Source organism: Heliangelus exortis, chromosome Z (assembly GCF_036169615.1).
Source record: "Heliangelus exortis chromosome Z, bHelExo1.hap1, whole genome shotgun sequence".
Classification (NCBI taxonomy): domain Eukaryota; kingdom Metazoa; phylum Chordata; class Aves; order Apodiformes; family Trochilidae; genus Heliangelus; species Heliangelus exortis.
The window spans coordinates 8991048-9011335 of record NC_092454.1 but is presented as its reverse complement, the minus strand read 5'-3'; the positions used below and the strand labels follow the sequence as shown (position 1 = coordinate 9011335).

The 20288-nt window shown below is 47.8% G+C and overlaps 2 protein-coding genes across 21 annotated transcripts in view; one reads left to right on the top strand and one right to left on the bottom strand.

Annotated features, from left to right (window-relative positions):
* Positions 1 to 3402, top strand: part of UBAP2 (ubiquitin associated protein 2) — a 108841-nt gene extending 105439 nt beyond the window's left edge. For 11 of the 19 annotated variants that reach the window (XM_071730124.1, XM_071730127.1, XM_071730118.1 and 8 more), the window contains 2 exons: positions 289 to 480; positions 2088 to 2253. In XM_071730124.1, the coding sequence (XP_071586225.1) occupies positions 289 to 480; positions 2088 to 2183 (288 nt within the window). In that variant the 3' untranslated portion in view covers positions 2184 to 2253. Of the gene's footprint in view, positions 1 to 288; positions 481 to 2087 lie in introns of all 19 variants that reach the window. The other 8 variants (XM_071730129.1, XM_071730125.1, XM_071730128.1 and 5 more) reach the window with 1 other exon arrangement.
* Positions 3403 to 8055: 4653 nt separating this feature from the next.
* UBE2R2 (ubiquitin conjugating enzyme E2 R2) overlaps positions 8056 to 20288 on the bottom strand; it is a 48909-nt gene continuing 36676 nt past the window's right edge. For both annotated transcript variants that reach the window (XM_071730136.1, XM_071730137.1), the window contains exons 2-5: positions 18313 to 18399; positions 14154 to 14251; positions 10404 to 10538; positions 8056 to 9005 (exon numbers count right to left, since the gene is read on the bottom strand). In XM_071730136.1, the coding sequence (XP_071586237.1) occupies positions 8786 to 9005; positions 10404 to 10538; positions 14154 to 14251; positions 18313 to 18399 (540 nt within the window). In that variant the 3' untranslated portion in view covers positions 8056 to 8785. The remainder of the gene's footprint in view (positions 9006 to 10403; positions 10539 to 14153; positions 14252 to 18312; positions 18400 to 20288) is intronic.

The window sequence follows — 20288 nt, the reverse complement described above, 5'->3', positions numbered from 1 at the left end:
TGTGAAGGGCTGATTTCAGGCAGCTGCTGCCATCCTCTGTCCCACTGGGTCAAAAAAGGTCAGGGAATAGAAGGAGCACAGTAGCCACGGAATAAAATGCTGGAAGCATTATGCAGGAATATGGGTGAGAACAGGAGCTGAAACTCATTTACAGATATTTCCTGTGTCTTGGCTTGCTCATGGGGGTTGGTTGGTTCCGGTGATGTTTGGGCCACAGATGTTCTTGTCTGGTCAGCACGGGGCTGCTCACAGCACTCTCTGACACTGTTGCCCTTGCTTCCTGTGCAGACATTTGACAAGCAGGGGTTCCACGCTGGCACGCCACCTCCTTTCAGCTTGCCCTCTGCTCTTGGGTCAACTGGGCCCCTGAACCCTGGTGCTGCCCCGGGTTATGCTCCAGCCCCATTTCTCCATATCCTGCCTGCACATCAGCAGCCTCATTCCCAGATGCTGCATCACCATCTTCAGCAAGATGGGCAGGTGAGTAGGACCCTCTGCGTACCTGAGGGCAGGTTGCTCCCACCCACATCCCAGCAGGGGTCTGGGGATTTTTGTTTCCTTCCAGTTTTTATTTTGCTCACTGGAAAAGGACCTTGACAATGGTTGCAGAATCACAGACTTGGTGCCACTGACCAACTTGAGGAGGGGGAACTTCATGAAATTCAGCAAGGGGCAATAAAAAGTCCCACCCCTGTGGAGGAACAACCCCACACACCAGCATGAGGATTTGTGTGGCTGATGCACAGCTTTGTGCACAATTATACATGGGAGAAATAGTGAGCCGTTTCCTCTGCCACAGTTCTCTTTGCTGAAGAATAGTGGTGCTGCAGCAGTGCCATGTATCTGAAGCCTAAGCAGCTGGATGTTTTTGAATCAGCTTGACAGAAAAGGTGCTGGGGGTGCTGGTGGACACCAAGTTGACCATGAGCCAACAATGTGTCCTTGCCACGGGGATCAGTGTCACCCTGGGCTGCATTAGGCAAGGTGCTGGCAGCAGGGTGGGGGAGGTGATCCTTCTGATCAGCACTGGTGAGGCCACAGTTGGAGTCATGTTTTGGGCTCTCCGGTACCAGAGAGATGTGGATGTACTGGAGATTCCAAAAAGTCCACAGGGTGATGAAGAGGCTGAAGCATTTCTCCTGTGAGGAAAGGCTGGGAGATCTGGTACTGTCAGTCTGGAGAAGAGAAACCTCAAGGGTTCTCTTATCAATGTGTATAAATACCTGAGGGAGAGTGTGAAGGAGATGGAGCCAGGCTCTTCTCAGCAGTGTCTTGTGACAGGACCTGAGGCACTGGGCACAGACTGAAATACTGGAGGTGACCTCTTGAATATCAGGAAACACTTTTACTAGGATGGTGACAAAGTACTGGCATGGGTTGCCTAGAGAGGTCATGGAGCCTCCATCCTTGCAACTCTCTTGACAAGGTCCTGGGCAACTGGGTCTCGAGGTGACCTTGCTTGAGCAGAGGGTTTGGACAAGCTGCCTCAAGAGGTCCATGCCAGCCTCAGCTATCCTGTGGTTCTGTGAAGAGTTCATCCTGGGGCAGAGGGATGGTTTGTGGGGTGTGAAGCTGAGGCAGGCCTTGTCTGGGGCTGGAGACCAGGACACGAGCACCTGTACAGTGACTCCAGGGGCTGAAGTCAAGCATCCCCTTGCAGGGTGCACGTCAGCTCCAGTGTCTGATTTGGTTTCAGCAGCCCATGGGTTCCTTTCCTCACTGTAAATGTTCACTGGAAAAAACAGTGTTCTGCCTCAGAGTCCAGAAATAGAAGATGACATCTGTCCCCTAATGCTTGACTTCCTTGGCTGGTGCACCACCTCCCTTCACCTTGAGAGCACCTTTGCTGTCCCCAGTCCTGCTCCTCTCCTGCACCATGCTTGGACCTCTCTTAGGTTGGGGGGTGGTGTGTGTGTCCGTGTGTCCTCCGTGGCCGTTTGTCCTGGCTTACAGGAGCAGGGAGAGGGAGGGAGCATTGCCATACTGGTGGGTGTCAGGGCTGTCCTCAGGGGTGGCAGCTCTTCTGGTGACATTCAGGTGGCTTGGGAGCACTGATGTCCATCATCTCCTTCCTCTCCAACTTCCAGGGTGGATCTGGCCAACGCAACCAACCCAGCACCATGCAGCAAAAGTCTCAGGCTACTAAAACCGCCTATGGAACTTCTCCATACTGGACAAACTAAACCCGAAACTGGGGAGGGGGGAGAAAATGAAAGGAGGAGGAGGAGGAGAAATGAAAAACAACAACCAAAACACAAAAAGGATACGAAAAAGAAAAAAAAAAAAAAATCCGAAGCCCATTCCTGGAATTATTAGGAGAAGAAGTAACTGCTCAGCCAAACATCTGTGCGGGGAGAACTGCAGCCAGCCAGCCATCCTCTGTGTGACTCGCCCGCTTCCTCTTTGAGTTGCTGTTGTATGTAATATATTTATGTATGTATTTGTAAATGTAATAGAGCCTAAATGTGTTTTTCTGCATCTTGCAGCCTGTTTTATTTTCTTTGTAGGAAAACTAATTATTCATTTCCCATCTGCACCAGGGCATCCTTCCTTTTTTCTTTTTTTTTTTTTTTTTTTTTTTTTTTTGGTTTTTTTTTTAAGTTCATGTGAGCTCTGTCAAAGACAAACTGGGTCTTTTGTTAATTTGAGCTGGAGCCCATTTATTTAATGCAGTTCTAAATTCAGGCAAATAAAGGAGGGCTGACCCCCCCCATCACACCCTCAAGAGAAAAAAAAAAAAAAAAAAGAATCCTGTTGCTTTGGTTTCTGGTCCCAGCCCCAAATACAGCTGTTACTTTAAAGAAGAGGGGGAAAAAAAAATCAAATTAAGTGTTTTGTGGGTGTCCCCCTTCCCTCTTACTCTGAAGACAAACTTTTGTGAGCAGTTTGCTCTCTGTGGCCCTGAGTGGCAGTCTCAACTTTTTGTTTTTCAGTTTCTGAGTAATAATTTAAAAAAGACATGGTTTTCTTTTTTGTTTGTTTGGGGCTTTTTTGTTTTGTTTTGTTTTTGTATTGTTTCTCTAGCAAGAGACTTTGGATGGCTCAGTGTGTCCTGGAACCTCCTTTGCATCTTTAGAGGCAAAAAACTGTAGCGGTTTCTTAAATACCAGTATAAGATGTGTCTTGTACCTCTTTTTGCCCTGAGCCACCCTGACCAGGAAAGCCAGAGCTACTGGATGGAAACTTCACCTGTCCCTCCCTGCTCTTAGGTTTTTTTTTTTAATTATTATTATTTTATTTTATTTTTTATTTTAAATTTGATTTGATTTTTAAATTTTTTTTACAACAAAGACCCTGGAGGCAACTCCTGGTCCTTCTTGTCCTGCACCAGTGCAGTGAAAGTTTTATGAGTTTCATTTCTTTTTAGCCCTTCCTCCATCTAATAAAGATCTGAGTATATCACTGGTGTGTGTCTGCATTTCCAAAGGATCCAGGAGCAGTTTTGCTTCTGCAGCCTCCCCTTTTCCACCTGCTCCTTCCCACAAAAGCTGAGCTGGGAGCGAGGGAAGGAGCAGCCTGTGGGTCTGCAGGGGAAGCTGAATCCCATCAGACAGGTGAGTGCTGGGGATGAGTTCCCAGGCAGTGCCCTGACTCCTGCCATGAGCATCACGGGGCTTTGGGGTCCCCTGAATCTGGTTCTGAGTCCCACAGGGCAGAGGGGTTGGGTAAGGGGGGAGTGCAGCTGCAGCTCTGCTCCTGGGGCCCCTGGCCTCCAGCAGGAGGAAGGTCAGTGCTGAGTGAGGGCTCCTGACACCAACTCATCCTCATCCTGAGTGTCCTGGCCCCATGCAGCAATGGGGAGGTGGGTAAATGTAAAGGGGCTTTTCAGAACTGCCCAAGACTCATAAGGATTAAAAAAAATACATCTGCTTCTACCAGGATAACTTTTTTTCTACTACATCAACACTTCCACGAGCTCTCACCTACAGCTGGCTTGGGAAAAGCCAGTGTGGCAGCCAGCCCTCCCCTGCCTCTGCATGGCACAGCATGGGCTGTGCTGGCAGTTGATATTGGGCAAACTTTGGCAGCTTCTGGGCCACTGGCACCACCTCTGGGCCCTGATCCAGACACAGGTTAAACATGTTTCTGCAGGCTGGGGAATTGGTGCTGCTGCCTCACAGGAGCTACTATTGGGGAAAACAAACTCCCCCCAGAGTCATCTTACACTCCTGAAAGGGCCACAGAAAAGCTGCAGGGGGGACTTTCTGCAGGGCCAGGGAGTGACAGAATGAGAGTGGGAGACAGTTTCAGACTGAGATTTAGATGAGATACTGGGAAGGAATTCTTCCCTTTAAGGGTGCTGAGACCCTGGCACAGGCTGCCCAGGGAAGCTGTGGCTGCCCCATCCCTGGAAGTGTTCAAGGCCAGGTTGGATGGGGCTTGGAGCAACCTGGATAAGAGGGAGGTGTCCCTGTCCTGGGCAGAGAGGTTGGATTTTTAAGGTCCCTTCCAACCAAAACCAGGCTGTGATTCTATGATTTTCACACACTTCAGTTTCTTATTGCAAGGAATCCACTTCTGGGTCAGGGTCCAGAAGCGGTTGGGATGTGGCCAAAAAGCAACCCTGAGCTCCCTGGGTCTGTTGCAGAGCAGCTGCGAGTGAGACTCAGCTGGGGCTTTTCCCCTGCCCCCAGGGCGATGCTCCCAGGGCTGCCGGCAGTGGCTGGGTTGTCCTCTGGCACCTCCTCTTTCCCAGCACAAGGCAGCAGAGGCAACTCCAGCCCCAGGCAGCGCTGTGCAGACACCTGCAGGCTCCCCCCCTCTGCTCCAGGCGAGGCTGCACAGGGTGATTTCCCATCTCCTTCCACTCTTGGTTCTGTCAGGGCTCTTTCTGCAGCAACTTCCTCTCCAAGCAGTCTGATGGTAGAGCCAAGGTTGCTCAGCTGCACTTGACCAGCAAGGAAAGGGGAAAAAAAAGTAAAAAAGAACACAAAACCCAGAAACTACCCCTGTGCCATCCAGGTTTCTCTGGTACAGTGCAAGCTGCTGCGCTGCCTGGCTTTAGTGCCACACCTGCTGGATGAAGCAGCTCTGGGCTGTAGGAGCCTGACAAGAAATAAAACCAAGCCTGATCCAAGTCAAAAGACCCAGGCAGCACCAACCACTGTTCAGTTCCATTCCCCAGTATGGAGGCGTCTGGGAAGGCAGCTCTGAAATGCCTGCAGTGTAGTTGTGAAGGAGCCACAGCCAGGCTTGGCTCAGCAGTTCCTGCAAAGAGCCCCAAGCAGAGGAGGAGCAGCCCCTCTGTGCTTGCCCTGCTGGTTTCAGCTTGCCTGCAGCAGGCAGGCTCTGCAAAACAAAACTTCAGTCTCGAGCTTCCTGGGGATGGCCCGGGCCAGGAAGCCAAATGTCCTGAAGGAGTGAGTGGCAGTGATGCCTCCATTCCCCTGCCTGATCCTTACAGGAGCACCGTGCCCCTGCCCCACCAGGGAAATGGCCACCAGCAGCCCCTGGCAGTGGCCGCTTTGACCCAATCCTGCACCCCAGATGCAGGCAGGAGAGACCACGAACCATCCTCCCCCCGGTATCCTCCTTCCTCTGTTGGGAAGATAAAATATAACATGAAATATAAAAGCACGTGGCCTTGTGCCAAGGTGCCTCTCTGAAGGGGTCCATATTTAGGCTAGGAGCTCGGGCAAGCAGCTGTCAAGCAAAGTTATTTCCCAATAAGCTTATAGATATTTATATGTTATAGGCACTGATACTGGAGTGGCAGTGAACTTGTGAGCAGCTGTTACTCAAAGCTTTAAATAATCCATGCAAATAAACCACTTCCATTAACAAGGGCAGTAACAGTACAGGGGTATTTTCATTTCACATTTTTATTAGTAGACAGATGTGCAGAAAAGACAAAATATAACTACTGAAGGGAAAGACAACACAAAAATGCATCAGTTAATTCTTTCTCGTAAATTATACTGAAGAAAAAAAAAAAAAAAGAAAGAAAGGAAAATATTTGGGATTTCAGCTAAGAAAATAACTAAGAAATCTAGTGTACCCTGCTGGTTTCAGAATGGTTGAAAACTGCATTTGAAGGGGCTTATACTTGCAAATGTAAACTCCAGTATTGGCTGAGACAGGCGAAAAGGGCTAAAACCAGAATACATAGACCAGGTAAACATTTTCCTGCAATTTCTTAAATAGTTTTTTTTAAAAAAACAACCCCAAAAATAAAAATAAAATCAAATAAAAACCAGCAACCCCTCATGCTTCCGTTTGTTTAAAAAAAAAACAAAAACCAAACCAAAACAAAACAAAACAAAAAAACCCACCAAAACCAAAAAAACAAAAAAAAAAAGAAACCAAAGAAACCAGCAAGTCAACAAGCGATGACACTGCACAGGACAGTGAGGAAGAGAAATTATTCTGGTTAATGTAGGAGCTCTCAAAATAGGTTGCTTTTTGTCTTTAAAAACAGGTTAACAGAAGAGTCATGATAATGCATCTTACAACACCAAGCTTGGAAATACAAGTCACTGGAGAGAATACAGTGAAGACGGTCAAAAGTACAAGGGGAATCCTGAAAGATGCAGTATGCTCATTTCAGACCAACCATCAGCACAGCCAGCGTTGCCACACACTGCTCCTCCACCCCACAACAGTCCCTGGAAAGCTGAAGGTGCTGCTGTCCCTGTCCCTATGTGTCCCAGGGACTGGCACTGCCCTCACAGGGCTGGGGAGAAGCAGGGGGTGCCAGGGAGCCCCCACTGCTGGCTCCAAAACTCCACCAGAGGCCGAGTCTGTCTCTGCTGGAAGGATGAGGTGGAGCAGCAAACCTGGGACACCTCAGGAGTGGGGCTGCCTCCCTCTTTCCCTTCCTCCCTCCCCAGGTCACACACGGGCAGGGAGGGCAGACCCTGGTGGGGGGCTCTGGGGATGTCAACCCTTGGGCTGCCTTCACCAGGGTGTGCACCCCCCGCAGGGGCAGAGGAGCAGGGGCTGTCCCTGCTGCAACCCATCCCAGCCCAAGCAACAGCTGGAAAACACATCTGCCTCCTTCAGAGCCTTCCTCTGCCCTCCCTTCCTCTCCCTCCCTCCCTCCAGGCAGCACACTGGGGCCTTGCTGAGGCTCATCCTGCTCCTCAGGACACAGCCACCCAGCTGTACCCACCAAAGCACCCCTCGAGGGACCACAGCTGGTGATGTACCATTGAAATCCCTGAGATATACACGAAGGGGAGGCAAAACAATGCCTGAGCCCACAGCTCTGAGCAGGGGAATTGCCTCTGTACCTATGGGAACGGAGAGTCTGGCCTCAGAACCTGCTCCTGGAGGTGCCCAGGCCTCAGGGCAGGGCTGGCTGCTGGCCAAGGATCATGCAAAAAGGTGAATTCAGGCCACTGCACCACAGCTGAACGAGAGGAGGACACTGCAACAGGGATCAGGAAAGAGGGTTCTGCAGAGACCAGCATGCAGGATCCCCCCTGCCCACAAGGGAGGGCCCTAAGCTCTGCCAAGAGCTCCCAAAAAACATGCAGGAGGCCAAGCCCAGTGCACTGGCTGAAGCTTACTGGTAAACAGCCTGCCAATCCCTGCCCCTGGCTCCTCTTACAGCCTGAAAGCACTCTGTGTCTGCCCCTCTCCTGGGGGGCTGCACATGCTCACCCATGCCCCAGCCCCCCAGGCAGGGGAGAGCACAGCACAGGAGCATCCTCTCTGCCCCCAGCAGCCACAGGGACAGCAAACATCCCAGGCAGACACCACAGGGAGCTCCTGACCCCTGCCAACCCCACAGCAGGGCTGCATTTTCCAACAGGAGACCTACACCAACAACAGAAAAGAAGGCTCAAGCCAGCACTGGACTCAGGCTGCAGGAAGAAAGGGCTGCTAGCAAGCAGGAGGCTACCAGTCTCTCCCACCACCAAAAAAAAAAAAAAACCCCAAAATTCAGAATGAATTCTGGCCTGCTGGGAAGCAGGATGTGTGTCTGTTCTCCTCCCTCCTGAGAGGAGCAGCTGGCAGCAGATCTCAGCAGCATGGCTAAACTGAACTTTTTCAACCTCAACCTAATCTGAAAAAAGAAAAAAAAAAAATAAATAGCAACCCAGGGCTCAGTTGTACAGATGTGAAGTGTTAAGTGTTTATTATAGGGTTCATATCACAAGTCTTTTCCAGAGACAAAGCTGATTGTGCCCTCTGGGGCTCCAGGGGCCAGCTATTACCTAACTCGAGCAGGCTGAAAAGGAATACTGTACCTTTCAGTAACATCCCATCAAGCTCAACACACAGTAGCTTTAGACTCTCCGCCCCACACCTTATAAAGGAAAAGCCACCACCACAAGGCTAAACGAATGTACACACGCTATTATTGTAAATGGAGCAGCTAGACCTTGGCAATTTGCTTCGTGTGGATTTTTTTTTTTTTTTTTTCTTCCCAGCAAATGCAGCACTTGAGATCTCGAAAACTCGGCTTCCAATGGGTTTGTTCCAGCTTTAAATACATTAAACATCTCAATGCAAGACTGCAATTCAATAATCTAAACGCGAGCAAACCTGTTTCGCTGTGAGCGTTTCGTAAAGAAGTGAAAAGGGGAGTTCCTTTTTCAAAAAGAAATCATAATACAGTGATGAAAGGGTTAAGAATGCAAGAATTCAGACATTCTGTAGAGGGTCTCTAAGAGGTCCATAAAAAAGGAGCAAACAGATCCGTACAACAGGAGACAGCAGGAGACAAAAAGTTTTTTTGATCCCCCCCCCACACTTTTTTGCTGGACTGCTGCTGGGTGACTGCTGCTCCCTTCTGGCCTGAGTCGGCAGCGCAGTACAGGGGCCCCGCAGGAGCAGGTCACGACTCCTCGTTGCCAGAATCATCATCATCGTAACAGTCGGCATCCTCCTCCTCCTCGTCCTCGTCATCAATGTCGTCGTCATACAAGTCGTCATAAAGCAAATCTGAACTGTTGTCATTGGAAGGCACTTTAGTTTTGATGCAGTACTCTGCCAGCGTGGTGGGGACCTTCACGCCGTCCTTCTCTGCCTCAGCTTTGGTGGCCAAAACCTGTTTCCTGTGGGGAGGAGGACACAGACAGACACCTGAGCAGGGACCTGTGTCAGCAGCAGCCTGGATCGACTCCCCACCGGCCCTGGCTCAGCCCTTCTGGCAGCTCAGCCTCAGAAGAGTTGATACTTGGCCAAAGAACCACAAGCAGCGTGAGAGAGAAAAGATACAGGTCCTGCAGCCCTGGGCTTGGGAGAGCTCCAGGGGTCCCAGCAACACCTGAAACCAGTTAGAGTGAAGCACTCTGCATCAGAGGCCTGCCAGAGATCAGAGCAGATTTCATCACCTTTGCTACAAAAGGGATGCTCGGGGATTTCCTCAGATGACTCCTTGACTCTACCCCCCACCTGCTCCACACTGCAACTCCCACAAGCGTTTGACAGCACTGAGCTCCCACAGGAGGGTAAGAACAGTCGGAGCACCTGGATGCACCCCAGGCTGGGGGCTTGCAGGAGACAAGTGCTTCCCATCCCCCCAGGGCAGGCAGGCTCTGGCTGCTGCCTCCCAGCACAGAGAGGAGCAGATGGCAGCCTGTCCCACCTGCTCCTCAGCTCTGCTCAGAAGGTGGATCCAGCTTTGAAGCCAAAGTGGCTGGAGGGGACTGAGAGAACTTCCTGGCCAGGCTGTTGTTCACAGGCTGACTGCTCTGCATTGCTCCATATGTCCTGCATGCCCAGCTAGCAAGCAGAGCCAATGCAGATCTGCTCTTGCATGAGAGTGGTCCTGCTGCAGTGGTCCATCCACTGCTCTACAGCAACCTCAGTCGAGTCCACACCATCTTCCTACAGCACCTGACTAACTATGAACTCTCTCAAGTGTCAAGATTGATCAGTGCTTCCAGCCAATCCAACCCATCTTTGCCCACACTTGCCAAATCCCACTGATTTTCCTCCGAACTGGAGGGACAAGGCTGTGACTCAAGTGCATCAGGCACAGAATTAGTGGGATGCAGTCAGTTTGAATTACATCCCAGGCAGTGCTCAAGGGCAAGTGGGGACTTGGGCTGGGATTTATTAACAGCCAGTAAGTTTTGCAGAGCATCACAGCAGCTTAGACTGAAAAAAAAAGCAATATAAAGACAGATCAGCCCAGGCCTCCTGCTCGCAGCCTGTCAAGGTGCTGGGCCATTGCTTCTGAAGTGTGTTCCTACCCAGAAAGGCTGGACCTGGTGAGCCTTCACATCCTTTCCAACCTTAGGATTCTATGATCCTAAACTTGCACTGCTTCTGTGTGTTGAAAATCCTACAGGGACCAGAAGCACAGACTTGGAATAAGATGGTAAAATTTATTTCCAAAGAGGCAAGCACAGGGAGAAGCTGGTTCCAGCAAATTCTGTGAGCAGCCTGTTCTGCAGGATTCAAAGCAGGAGGCTGGTAGCACAGCATCACATGTTGGCAAAGCTTACCTTATGATTTCAGCATACTCCTTATCTTTTCCTTTACTGTCTCTCCATTTCCTGAACATGACTGATGCATCCACGTTAGCAGGAGAGAATGTGTTTGGCTCGTTAAGCAGAGAGATTACACTCAGTAAGATAGTCCTGAAAAAGGTAACCACAACAGCAGAGTCAGAGCTAATGCAGTCACAGATTCTGGATGCCAAGGGATATTTTGAGTGAGATCCTAGCCATCAGCACAGGGAAGGTGACACAATACAAACCTCAAAGATCTTACCTGACTATAGACCACCATGTCTGTGCACCTGCATGTGATGAGGCAGCAGGCAAAGTTAGGATCAGAACCCAGCCTGTCAGCACCACCCATGGATGGTGCAGGGCTGGAAACCTGTTTGATGCACTGGTTCCTAGTGGCATTCTGCCTCCCAGCAGACAGCCAGGGTCTTTGCCTGCTCTGTGTAGGGAAAAGGACCACTACATCCCAAGGCCACCAAATAAGGCTGCACTGCTTTTCTACTTTTCTGCATTTTTCTGACAAGGTGGAAGCTGTGGGCAAGTCTCACTTCTCAGCAGCTCAGTCCTCACTTGAAGACTCCTGTAGCTGCACTGGAGCACAGCAAGGCAAAGCCAGTACAGATGTTTTTTCAACACCCAGGCAAGTCGCCAAGGGCCCAGCAGGATTTGGCTGCTGGTACTCAGCAAAGCCAGCATGAGCCAGTCATGTAACCCCCAGCAGACAGAGAGCTTTCCTGGATTTCTAGCAGCAGCACAGAGCTGGCTGCTCTGCCAGTGTTTACCATGGGCAAACACCATTTTCCTCCTCCAGATCCTTCTCCTGCATTTCCTGCAACCCTTGGTACTCACAGTGTCACAACCAGCACAGACCTCCACAGCCACCTGGCTGTAAGCTACCATCACAAGAGCTTCACACATCCGAGGAGGTCCTGCTGGCCACAGCTTTTGATTTAAATAGAAAGGAAGAACAACAGACCAGGAATAAGTCTTGAAATACAGCAGTACACAGCAATTGCTTTGCAGAACTTGATTAAAGGACACGACAACCCCAGCTGTACTTGCATTGATTTAGGGGGGTACATTCAGAGCAGCGCATGCTGAGCACATCTACCAGATTGATGTATCTGGGATGCAATTCCAGGAAATGCTTGGACATTTGGATGCTGGGTTTCTTGAAAGGTTTTGAAACTGAACACTTGTGTCTGGACAGACCATTGAACAGAGCTATCAGGAGCACCTTGTACTTTCTATTTTCTAAATAATACCACTCAGCAGGAATAAAGAACAGCAGCTCTGGAAAATAACTGTCTGGTCAGAGTGGAATTGCAGGCAGAGAGACCATCTTCAGCTGTGTCTCATGAATTCATTTAAAATACTGATTCTCAACAAATATGCTGAAAAGCCAGCATGTCAGCTTCAGCACAACTGCAGCAGCTTTAGTGTAGATTAAAGCCTATCTAGGGAAGGCTGAGCACAGGAATTCATGTCTGGATTTAGCATGTGCTATACACCACACTTCCATCCACAAACTGAGGAGAAGCTGATCTCTGCTGCAGTGTCCCAGGCTCATAAGTCACTGCAAAGCTACTTACATACACCAAGGCAGATGTCTCTGCAAGGCTCCCTGCACCTCCCATTCCTGACCTGTGCCCTGGATCAGCTGCATCACTACTGACACCTTAAGAGCTGGGCAGCCTGATCCAACTCAGACCCTGCTACTGTGGATGAACAAGGTGAACAAGGTCCAGTAACAGGAAGGGGTCCCAGCACATGGGATACAACAGGACCAAACCACAAAAAAAAAATCAGCAGTGTGGGAAAGTAAATACCCTCAGACACAAAATATCAGAAAATATCAGACAAACTGCACTGGCTGCAGACTGATGCCCTGCAATGCAGTCAGGGGTATCCATCTCTCAGGTGGGGTGGTTCTAACGTGCTGCTCCATGCAAGCTGATTGCAGGAAAAGTGGGGATGTCAAGCCTGCTTTCTGCTTTCTTGCAATCCCCCACCCCATTCTGAGGAACACTGAGCTGTTTGAAGTGTTTACATCCCTGTTGTCTTCAGAATGAGTCCCTCTACATTATTCCAGCTATTCACACTGCAGCCTCCCAGAACCACCTCCAGAGGTACAGATTTTTCCTAGCACATTTTTTCAGTATAAAGTTTTGGGCTAGGCCATACTGACAGTCACATTGGTGCACCTGAGATGGTTGCAGGAACTGCCTAGATCCTAAGCAGCCACAAAAAAAGAAAGCAAAGAAAAATGGGAATCCTCAGGACACAACTAAATGCTCAGAAAGGGCTTCACCCATCTTCACAAGATGCTGATGTACCAACATTTTGAATATTGTGCTCAGTTCTGGCCTGTCCATCTCTAAGGACAAAGGGCAGACAGGGGAGATACGGGAAAGGGCCACTAAAGTGATCAAAAAGCCTCAGCTCTGAGACCTGCCACCACTTCCTCAGCTTTATGGGGCACAGGACATAAGCAAAGCAATATTCTCTGCCACACAGATCACAGCTGCACATGGTCTGCTGGATGCTTGCCATATTTACTTATGCCTGCCTCACCTAGCTCAGTGGTAGGGAAATCCATACTGACTTGTCTTTAAAAGCATTAATGAGCACGTCTGACACTGTCAGAGGTGGAGGCACAGGTGCTCTCCAAGTTGAAAAATGACATTGCCCCCTTCAGAGACCACAGCCACAGTCTTCTGTAGTAAATGTTCAGCAGGACACTCACAGTTCAGCAGCTGAAGAGAAGCCCTGGGTGGCACATGCAGCTCATCACAAGCTTGATCCCCTCCCACCTTCAGCCCTGCTGCCTCCTGTCTGACACTCTGGAGTCTTAGCAAACCAGATGGGACCCCAGCAGGATGTGCTTCTGTCAGCACTTAGCCCCGTGGGATGCTGGCAGTAAAGGATGAGTTTTACTTCCATTTGCTGATCCAGCTGAGGAATGTTTTCTCCCCAGATGTACCCCCTAAGCCCAACACATAACAAGAGAGTAAGGACTGAAAACTGCACCATGGTGAGGAGCAACAGAAATCAGAGCTGGCACCATGAGAAGTTTCAAGTGAATCTTCAGGGTTGTATATAATGAAATACAAAATGTGTGTGATGCAAGTAAATAATTCACAAAACTGTTTCCTAACTATGAGCTGAGACTTGTCACCTATTCAGTTCTTCATTGTCAGTGTCTTCTAATGAGGAAGAAATTCAGAACCAGGAAAAAATGGACAGATTAGCCTTTAATGCCTCTGTTACTTTGTGAACCTTATTCTTTTTTGGAAGGATTAAAATCACCTGGCTAACTGCTCAAGATACCACACCTTAGGAGACAGATTCAAATACTGGAAGGCAAACAGCAGGCAGGATTAGGCAGAGTTCCTGCTGAATCTGAATACTCACTTCTTCCACCAAGTGGTACCTTGGATGAGTTTGAAAACTCTTCATACAGTGTAACATGGGCTGGGAAAGGCTAAAACATTTGAGATGATTTGCTTTAAAAGCATGAGACCCATGAATAGGAGAGAAGGTTCCACATTGTTAGCCCAGTATCAAGACAGACAGCACTCTAGTATCTTCAGACAGCTTGAGAAGTCAGGTTACTGCTTGATTCAAGCCCTAAAACCCTTGAAGTCTTCAGTTCCTTTCCAAACTTCTCCCAACACAGGCCTTTGTCTAGGAGAGACAGAACAGGCCTTTGAGATCACCATTGTACATCAGATTCACAGTTACCTGACATTTTGGGTAGGGTTCCACCTCTCAGATGGCAGCTCTCCACTTTGTGGGTCATCTACAGGTGGATGAAGAATTGAAATACATACATCTCCATTCTGCAAGACAGAAACAAAAGTTTATAATAGCCTGGCTTGAGGAAGAGATGTGATGACACAACTTGACTGCTCTTGGCTATGTTCTGAGCAGTTTAACCTTGCTGACATGGACACTCCAAGTGCTTGCAAAAATATGCAAAAGCTGGAAATGGTTCTTAATTCTTCCATGGTCTTCTGTATCTATACATTCAAAGTATCCCTCATTAAAACAGCGTTAGTCTGCAGATTGGTACTAAAATAAAACCAGATCAAGGGGTTTAAAGAACATTGCCAATCAAGCAAAAGGAGTAGTAAAGGCACATAAAACTAGATTGGTCTCCAGACTGCAAGTACTGTAACAGCAATAGAGATGAGCTTCAGTCACAGAAGACCCAAAGTACTCTTATATTTCTCTTTTTTTTTTTTTTTTTTTTTTTTGTTCCCAGTGGTAGCTGAACTAGCTACAGGAATTAATTGAAGGACTTAGGACTACCAGCTCAGGTGTCAAAACAAGGCTTCTCCTAGGACACAAGGAGGTTGAACAGATGGTGCAGGGTGGGCTCAACTAGGACACAGCTGTCTGAAGTATCAGGTGAAAAAACAGGAGATGCTCTCTGAAGGTTTCACTGAAAATCCCTTCCAGCATGCAAGAGGAAGAATACTTTCGCAGTGTACTGGTGCCATACAGCCATGTAATCCTCAACCTGTGCTTTACTCAGTGTTATAGACTGAATATAGGTCTAAAGCTTTATCATGCCTACCATTTATAATCTCCTTGAGGAGCCTGTAACACCAATTCTCCATCAGCAACAGCACTGACATTACTGCTTCAAAGCAATGCTGCTGCAGTATTCACCATAGCTGATATTCTCCACTTAAGCTGACTCCAGGGAGCCATGGGGTCCCAGTGGGGACCATGGGGTCCCAGTGCCTTGCTGTCAGATGGGGTGAAGGTGCAGATGGATTCTGAGGCCAATCAGCAGATGTTGGCCTCTCCAGGCCCTGCTGGCTTGCTGCCTTTTGCTGGGAAGACTTCACAAGTTCCCAGAGGCAGCCCCAGGCCTTGAGGTGGCACAGCTGCTGGAGGGCAATGGCCTCTTGTTGCCCTGACTCAAGGCACAGGTAGGGAACTGGAAGAGAGAGTCTGTGGGTGTGGATCAGTTCTGCTTGAGACTGCAGGGCTGGCAGTTCTCAGCTGCATCCTCAGGACCCTCCAGTGGCACAGGATGCAGGGCATAAATCAGTGCTGCTCACAGCTACAGCATCTGTGCCTATGAGCCCCCAGGCAGACAGCCACAGACAGCAGCAGCTCACCTGAGGGGCCTCCCAAACAAGTCCACTCATCTTGATTAACAACATTTATTTTATAGACAAATGAGATCCTCCTTCAATACTGCAAGCCTGTGATCAGTATCCAGATCTCCGTGGTTCACTAACCCTGCCAGGTATGCTAACCCAGCAAGCCCTCAACATTCTCAAACAGGTTTTTTTGTCAAGAATACAATCACAAAATGCAGTGAAGCACCTGGAGCTGCTGAACACCCAAGCATGCACTTAATGTTGCTGGAACAGTTTGTCATAACAAGGTAGTTTCCTTTTTAGGACTTCCAAAAGGCCTGTGCAATCAAGAAATATGTTTTAGTATCATTTTAAGGTTAAGGTAACCTCACTAATGTTAGATTATACTCACAGCCAAATCTGGTTTTATTAACAATTTTCATAAGTTTACACATTTTTTTCTTCAACCATCTCCTGGGAGAATGCAGTGTTGGTGGCCAGAAGAAAGCATCACAGCACTTGGGGGAAGATCCTCAAGCTACTGTGTCAGCAGCACGTGGTCAAGCAGATATTTGGCAATATGAAAACAGAGGGAAGAGAAGATGTGAGAAATTTCCCTCTTGCAGCAATCACTGCTGTGTTTGGGAACTCAAGCAGGGCAGGACTGCCTTACAGTGTCTGGAAAGGTAAAGTCTCCACACACGTTTTTGAAAGATATAAACAAGGAGGAGAAGGTATTCATCTGCCAATGGGAAATAGCCTAAGCTTCCAGTAGGACTGAAAATGGTTGTGTCAGGAGAAAAAAGATAGGGGAAAAAAAAAAATCAAGAACAAGCAAATGAGCAAATGCAGTTTTACCAGAATTCAACTAGATGACTGCAATGAACTGGAAACAGGGAAACTTGAGCTTATCAAGTCTCATTGATAGGAACCAGAATATCAGCCCCAATCTCTCCATTTGGTCCCTCCAGCAGATTCTGTAAGTTTGATACCTTCTTTCATCTTCCTTGCACTACAAAGTTGTGTTTTGTTTTTCTTTTTTTCCCTCCTCCTGACAAACCCTCAAACCTCAAGGCCTTTGCTGATCTATTACCAGTTTCATTTGGAGTTATCCCAGTGCCTCATCTTCACTTCTTACACGTTGTTTTCAAAACAGCTTGCAAGCTGCTTCAGATATCCTCAGCTCCAAGAAATACTGCTACAAACACAAAGTACAAAGCTAAGAGCTGGAGTATGTGAAGAGGAAGGCCAAAATACACCCATCAGGTTTTGGGTTAATTTCTCCTCCTACCTTCAGTTCTTTCTAGAGCCAATTTTTCATCACTCCTACCAGGACTGGGAGGGGTCCTTTCCAAGACTCATATTGTACATACCATTTTTGGTAACCATTTCCCACTCATCTCCTGCATGAGCATTTCTGGATTCAGAATCAACAGCCACAGTATGGATCTGCAATAATCTGCAGGTTTCAAAGTTGTCTTTATTTATAGATCAAAATCCCATGTAGCTGACAGAGATCCTTGGAGAGAAACACCATCCTTGGCTACCCATAGGATTCTGTGCAAAGTCCAAAAACTCAAGTCAGAAGACTGTTGGAGGACTGGTTTCAGGATGTCCTTGGCCTTAGGGCAATCCTCTTGAGCATTCAGTTGATTACTATCCTGTTCTGCATTGAGGTTTGGAGTGGCTTTTGGCCATCTATGTCTAAGCCATCAGTATGGGTTCTCACCATGCTTCTTCCAGGATGGACATTTAGAGGCAAGAACTTGTCAGAGAAGGGCTTTCCAAGCCCAAGGCATCAACTGAAGTAACAATTTGTTCACAGCAAGGAAGAGCAGTGACATTCCTGATCTGAACTGAGCCCCCAAAGGAAGCCTGCAGAGCATCTCACAGGTGACAAGGTGACAGAGCTGCACTAACAAGAACATTCTGAAAAGCCTTTAGGTCCTCAAACCCTTCAACTACCAGGCTACTTAATTTGCTTGCCTAGACAATTCCTTTGTCTTAGAAATCCAGAAGTTTAGCAAGGATTTGACTGAACTCCACAAAGACCCAAGTTTTGAGCCAAAACAGGCTTCAGCTTTTAAGTACAGCCTTATGAATTTTGGTTCCAAATTACTGATTACTTCCATATAAAATCATTCCCATTCTGTACTTGCTATGTAGCTGCACCAAGGTCCAACTATGGACTTGACAACCCACATCATTACCCTCTGAACATGACCCATCCATGCACTGAACTAAGGGCTACTTGGCTAATAGACATTAAGTCCAGAGGTATCTACCTCTTCACCCAGGTCCCAGGGTGACCAGGCTGTGCATGACTCTGGCCCAGCAATAGTTCTTTCTCCACCCCAGGTCTGAACCCCTCCATCTGTAGACTGACTGCTGTAGAAGACTTGTTTTCCATTATTTCTTGTCTTCAACACATAATTTCGTAGGATATATTAAAGTGAACTGTGTACAAACATCAATTAGCTGCTTAATTATCACACGAGGGTGAAGACCCAGCTCCCCCAAATCAGCCTTGGCCCAAGAATCCCCTAAAACTGCCAACACTTATGATGCAGCACTTCATCTGGGGCTGCCTGCTGCACTTGCAGGCATGAGAACAGCTCCATCCCTCCTACAAGAAGAGCCCTAACTGCTGGACCATGAAGGTGATATTTAACACCAACAGCTAATCACTTTAGTTATGGCTAGAGACATTCAGTACATTCAATACTTCCAGAAGTTTTAAATAAGGAAGTAGGGAGCCTTCTCACATTCCTGAGGAAAACAAAATGTGTAGAAAAACACCTTACCTCATAAATGTTGGGGTGCCACATTTTTGTCAGGAATCTGAAGGTAGGTGGTGAATATGGATAGTCGATAGGAAATTTAATGTGAGCCTGGAAAAAAACCAAAACAACAAAATATTTTAGAAATGAAACTGATCACAGGCACAAAAAAGAAGAGATCAGCAAGATCGTGACAGTGAAAAATTGGAAAAAAACCCTATTTCAATTAAGGCCATTAAATTATTCATTTTTAGATCAGTGCCAATGTGGCCCCATGGTGCAACTACAATTTCTTACGGGCAAAATACTAACTGAACAAGGAAAATTAAAACACTAGGACTGACCTGGGCTCACAATGCTCAGAAGGCAAGCAAAAAGGCATCTACCATGTCTTAATTCAAGAAGCCCTACCCAACAACTCTTGTTAAACAAAGTGAAATAGATTGACAACCTAGAACACAAGAGACTACTGCTGGCCCCCTGGGTTCAGAAGTAGGCTAAAGATGTTTGCTAAGGTAAATAGACCTGTTTGACACTGGCAAATGCAAATATTTTAAAACATTCTGTTAAAAAAATAAATAAATAAATAAATAATTGTTAGATACTCGCTGTACTGAGATCTAAATATTTTTTTTTGCTCTCATAGGACTTAAACTATCTACCTATATTCCTAATACTGCATTTCTTGCCACCACAAGATATTCCCAAGTGTGAATACAATCTGTGTCTGTTTTAATAAATCAGTGCAACTGGATGAAGCAAATACTGATGGGTGATGACAGCAAACATCACCTTCCAGTGCCTCTGAAGTCAGCAGCCAGCTGTGGGTCAAGACTGAGATGAGTGATACGTGGAAAGACTACAGAGACCCCAGCCAGCACTGGGTTTTAACAGCAGTCAGAAAAGCCAAAGAGTAGAAAAGATGGCTGAACCTGGGCTGGTTAAGTGCCAAAAACACTCCCTTCTGAAAGGGAGACAGACAGGCTGCTTGCAGCTCTGTGAAACACAAGCTCTTCCCTTGGTCCCTTGCTCAGCCACCTAAGGAAGTCCCACCACTACTCTAGCATGGGATCTCCAGAGATCTCCTCATGGCCCTTGCACCACAGACAGGTTCATGTAGGACTTGGTGAAAGAAGAGATCCCAAAACCAAGATGCACATGGCAAAAGCAGAACCTCAGGTCATCTCCTTCCATTTAAGTATCTCACCATGTCTGTCACTTGGACACAAGGTGCCACAGCCTCATTCAACAGGACAAACTATGGGAGTTTTTACTCCCAGAAACGGAGGCAGGCAACCAAACAAACTGGATTACTGAGCCATGAGGTACCTGACTACAGCTTTGCTTACAGATCAGCACATGCGTCGTCCTCGCAGCCCAAATGCTCTGGGGCCAGAGTACTGGGTAGCCAAGAAAAGAAGGTTTTCTGTTCACCTTTATTAAACAAACTCAGCAGCTTGCATGGCTTTGCCTTCTGTACTTGCCTGTTGGTGATATTAAGTCCTCACCCTGCAGCCATTTGCCACGGCATGCTCACAAACAAAACATCTATGATCTGCCTGAACAACCCTATCCCACAGCCTGACGTCAGTCACATGAATGGCACTGCTCCAAGGAGGAGGAAGCAACTGTCTCTTGTCACCACACCACTACAGAAGCAAGTGACTGCTACAACTAGGAAAAGCCTGGCTCTACAACCTGCCACCTTGCACTGGGAGCTGGGCAGATACACTTCAGCTGGCAAGGTGTAGCTGCAGACTCCTCTGGACCACTGGGGTTTTCCCGAGAAATCCCACTCCTGTGCTTACGTGCAGTTTCATGAGATCTAAGACATAAAACAGCCCAAGGACTGAGATTAAAAATGCAAGAGACAACAAAACTCAGGGTTGAGCTAGCTACAAGATTTCTTGGCAGAACATACAGCGTTCTACAAAGGTATAGTTTCTAGGTGACCAAAAAGCACACTACCAGCAGTGTGCCAGCACTACCACACTGACGTC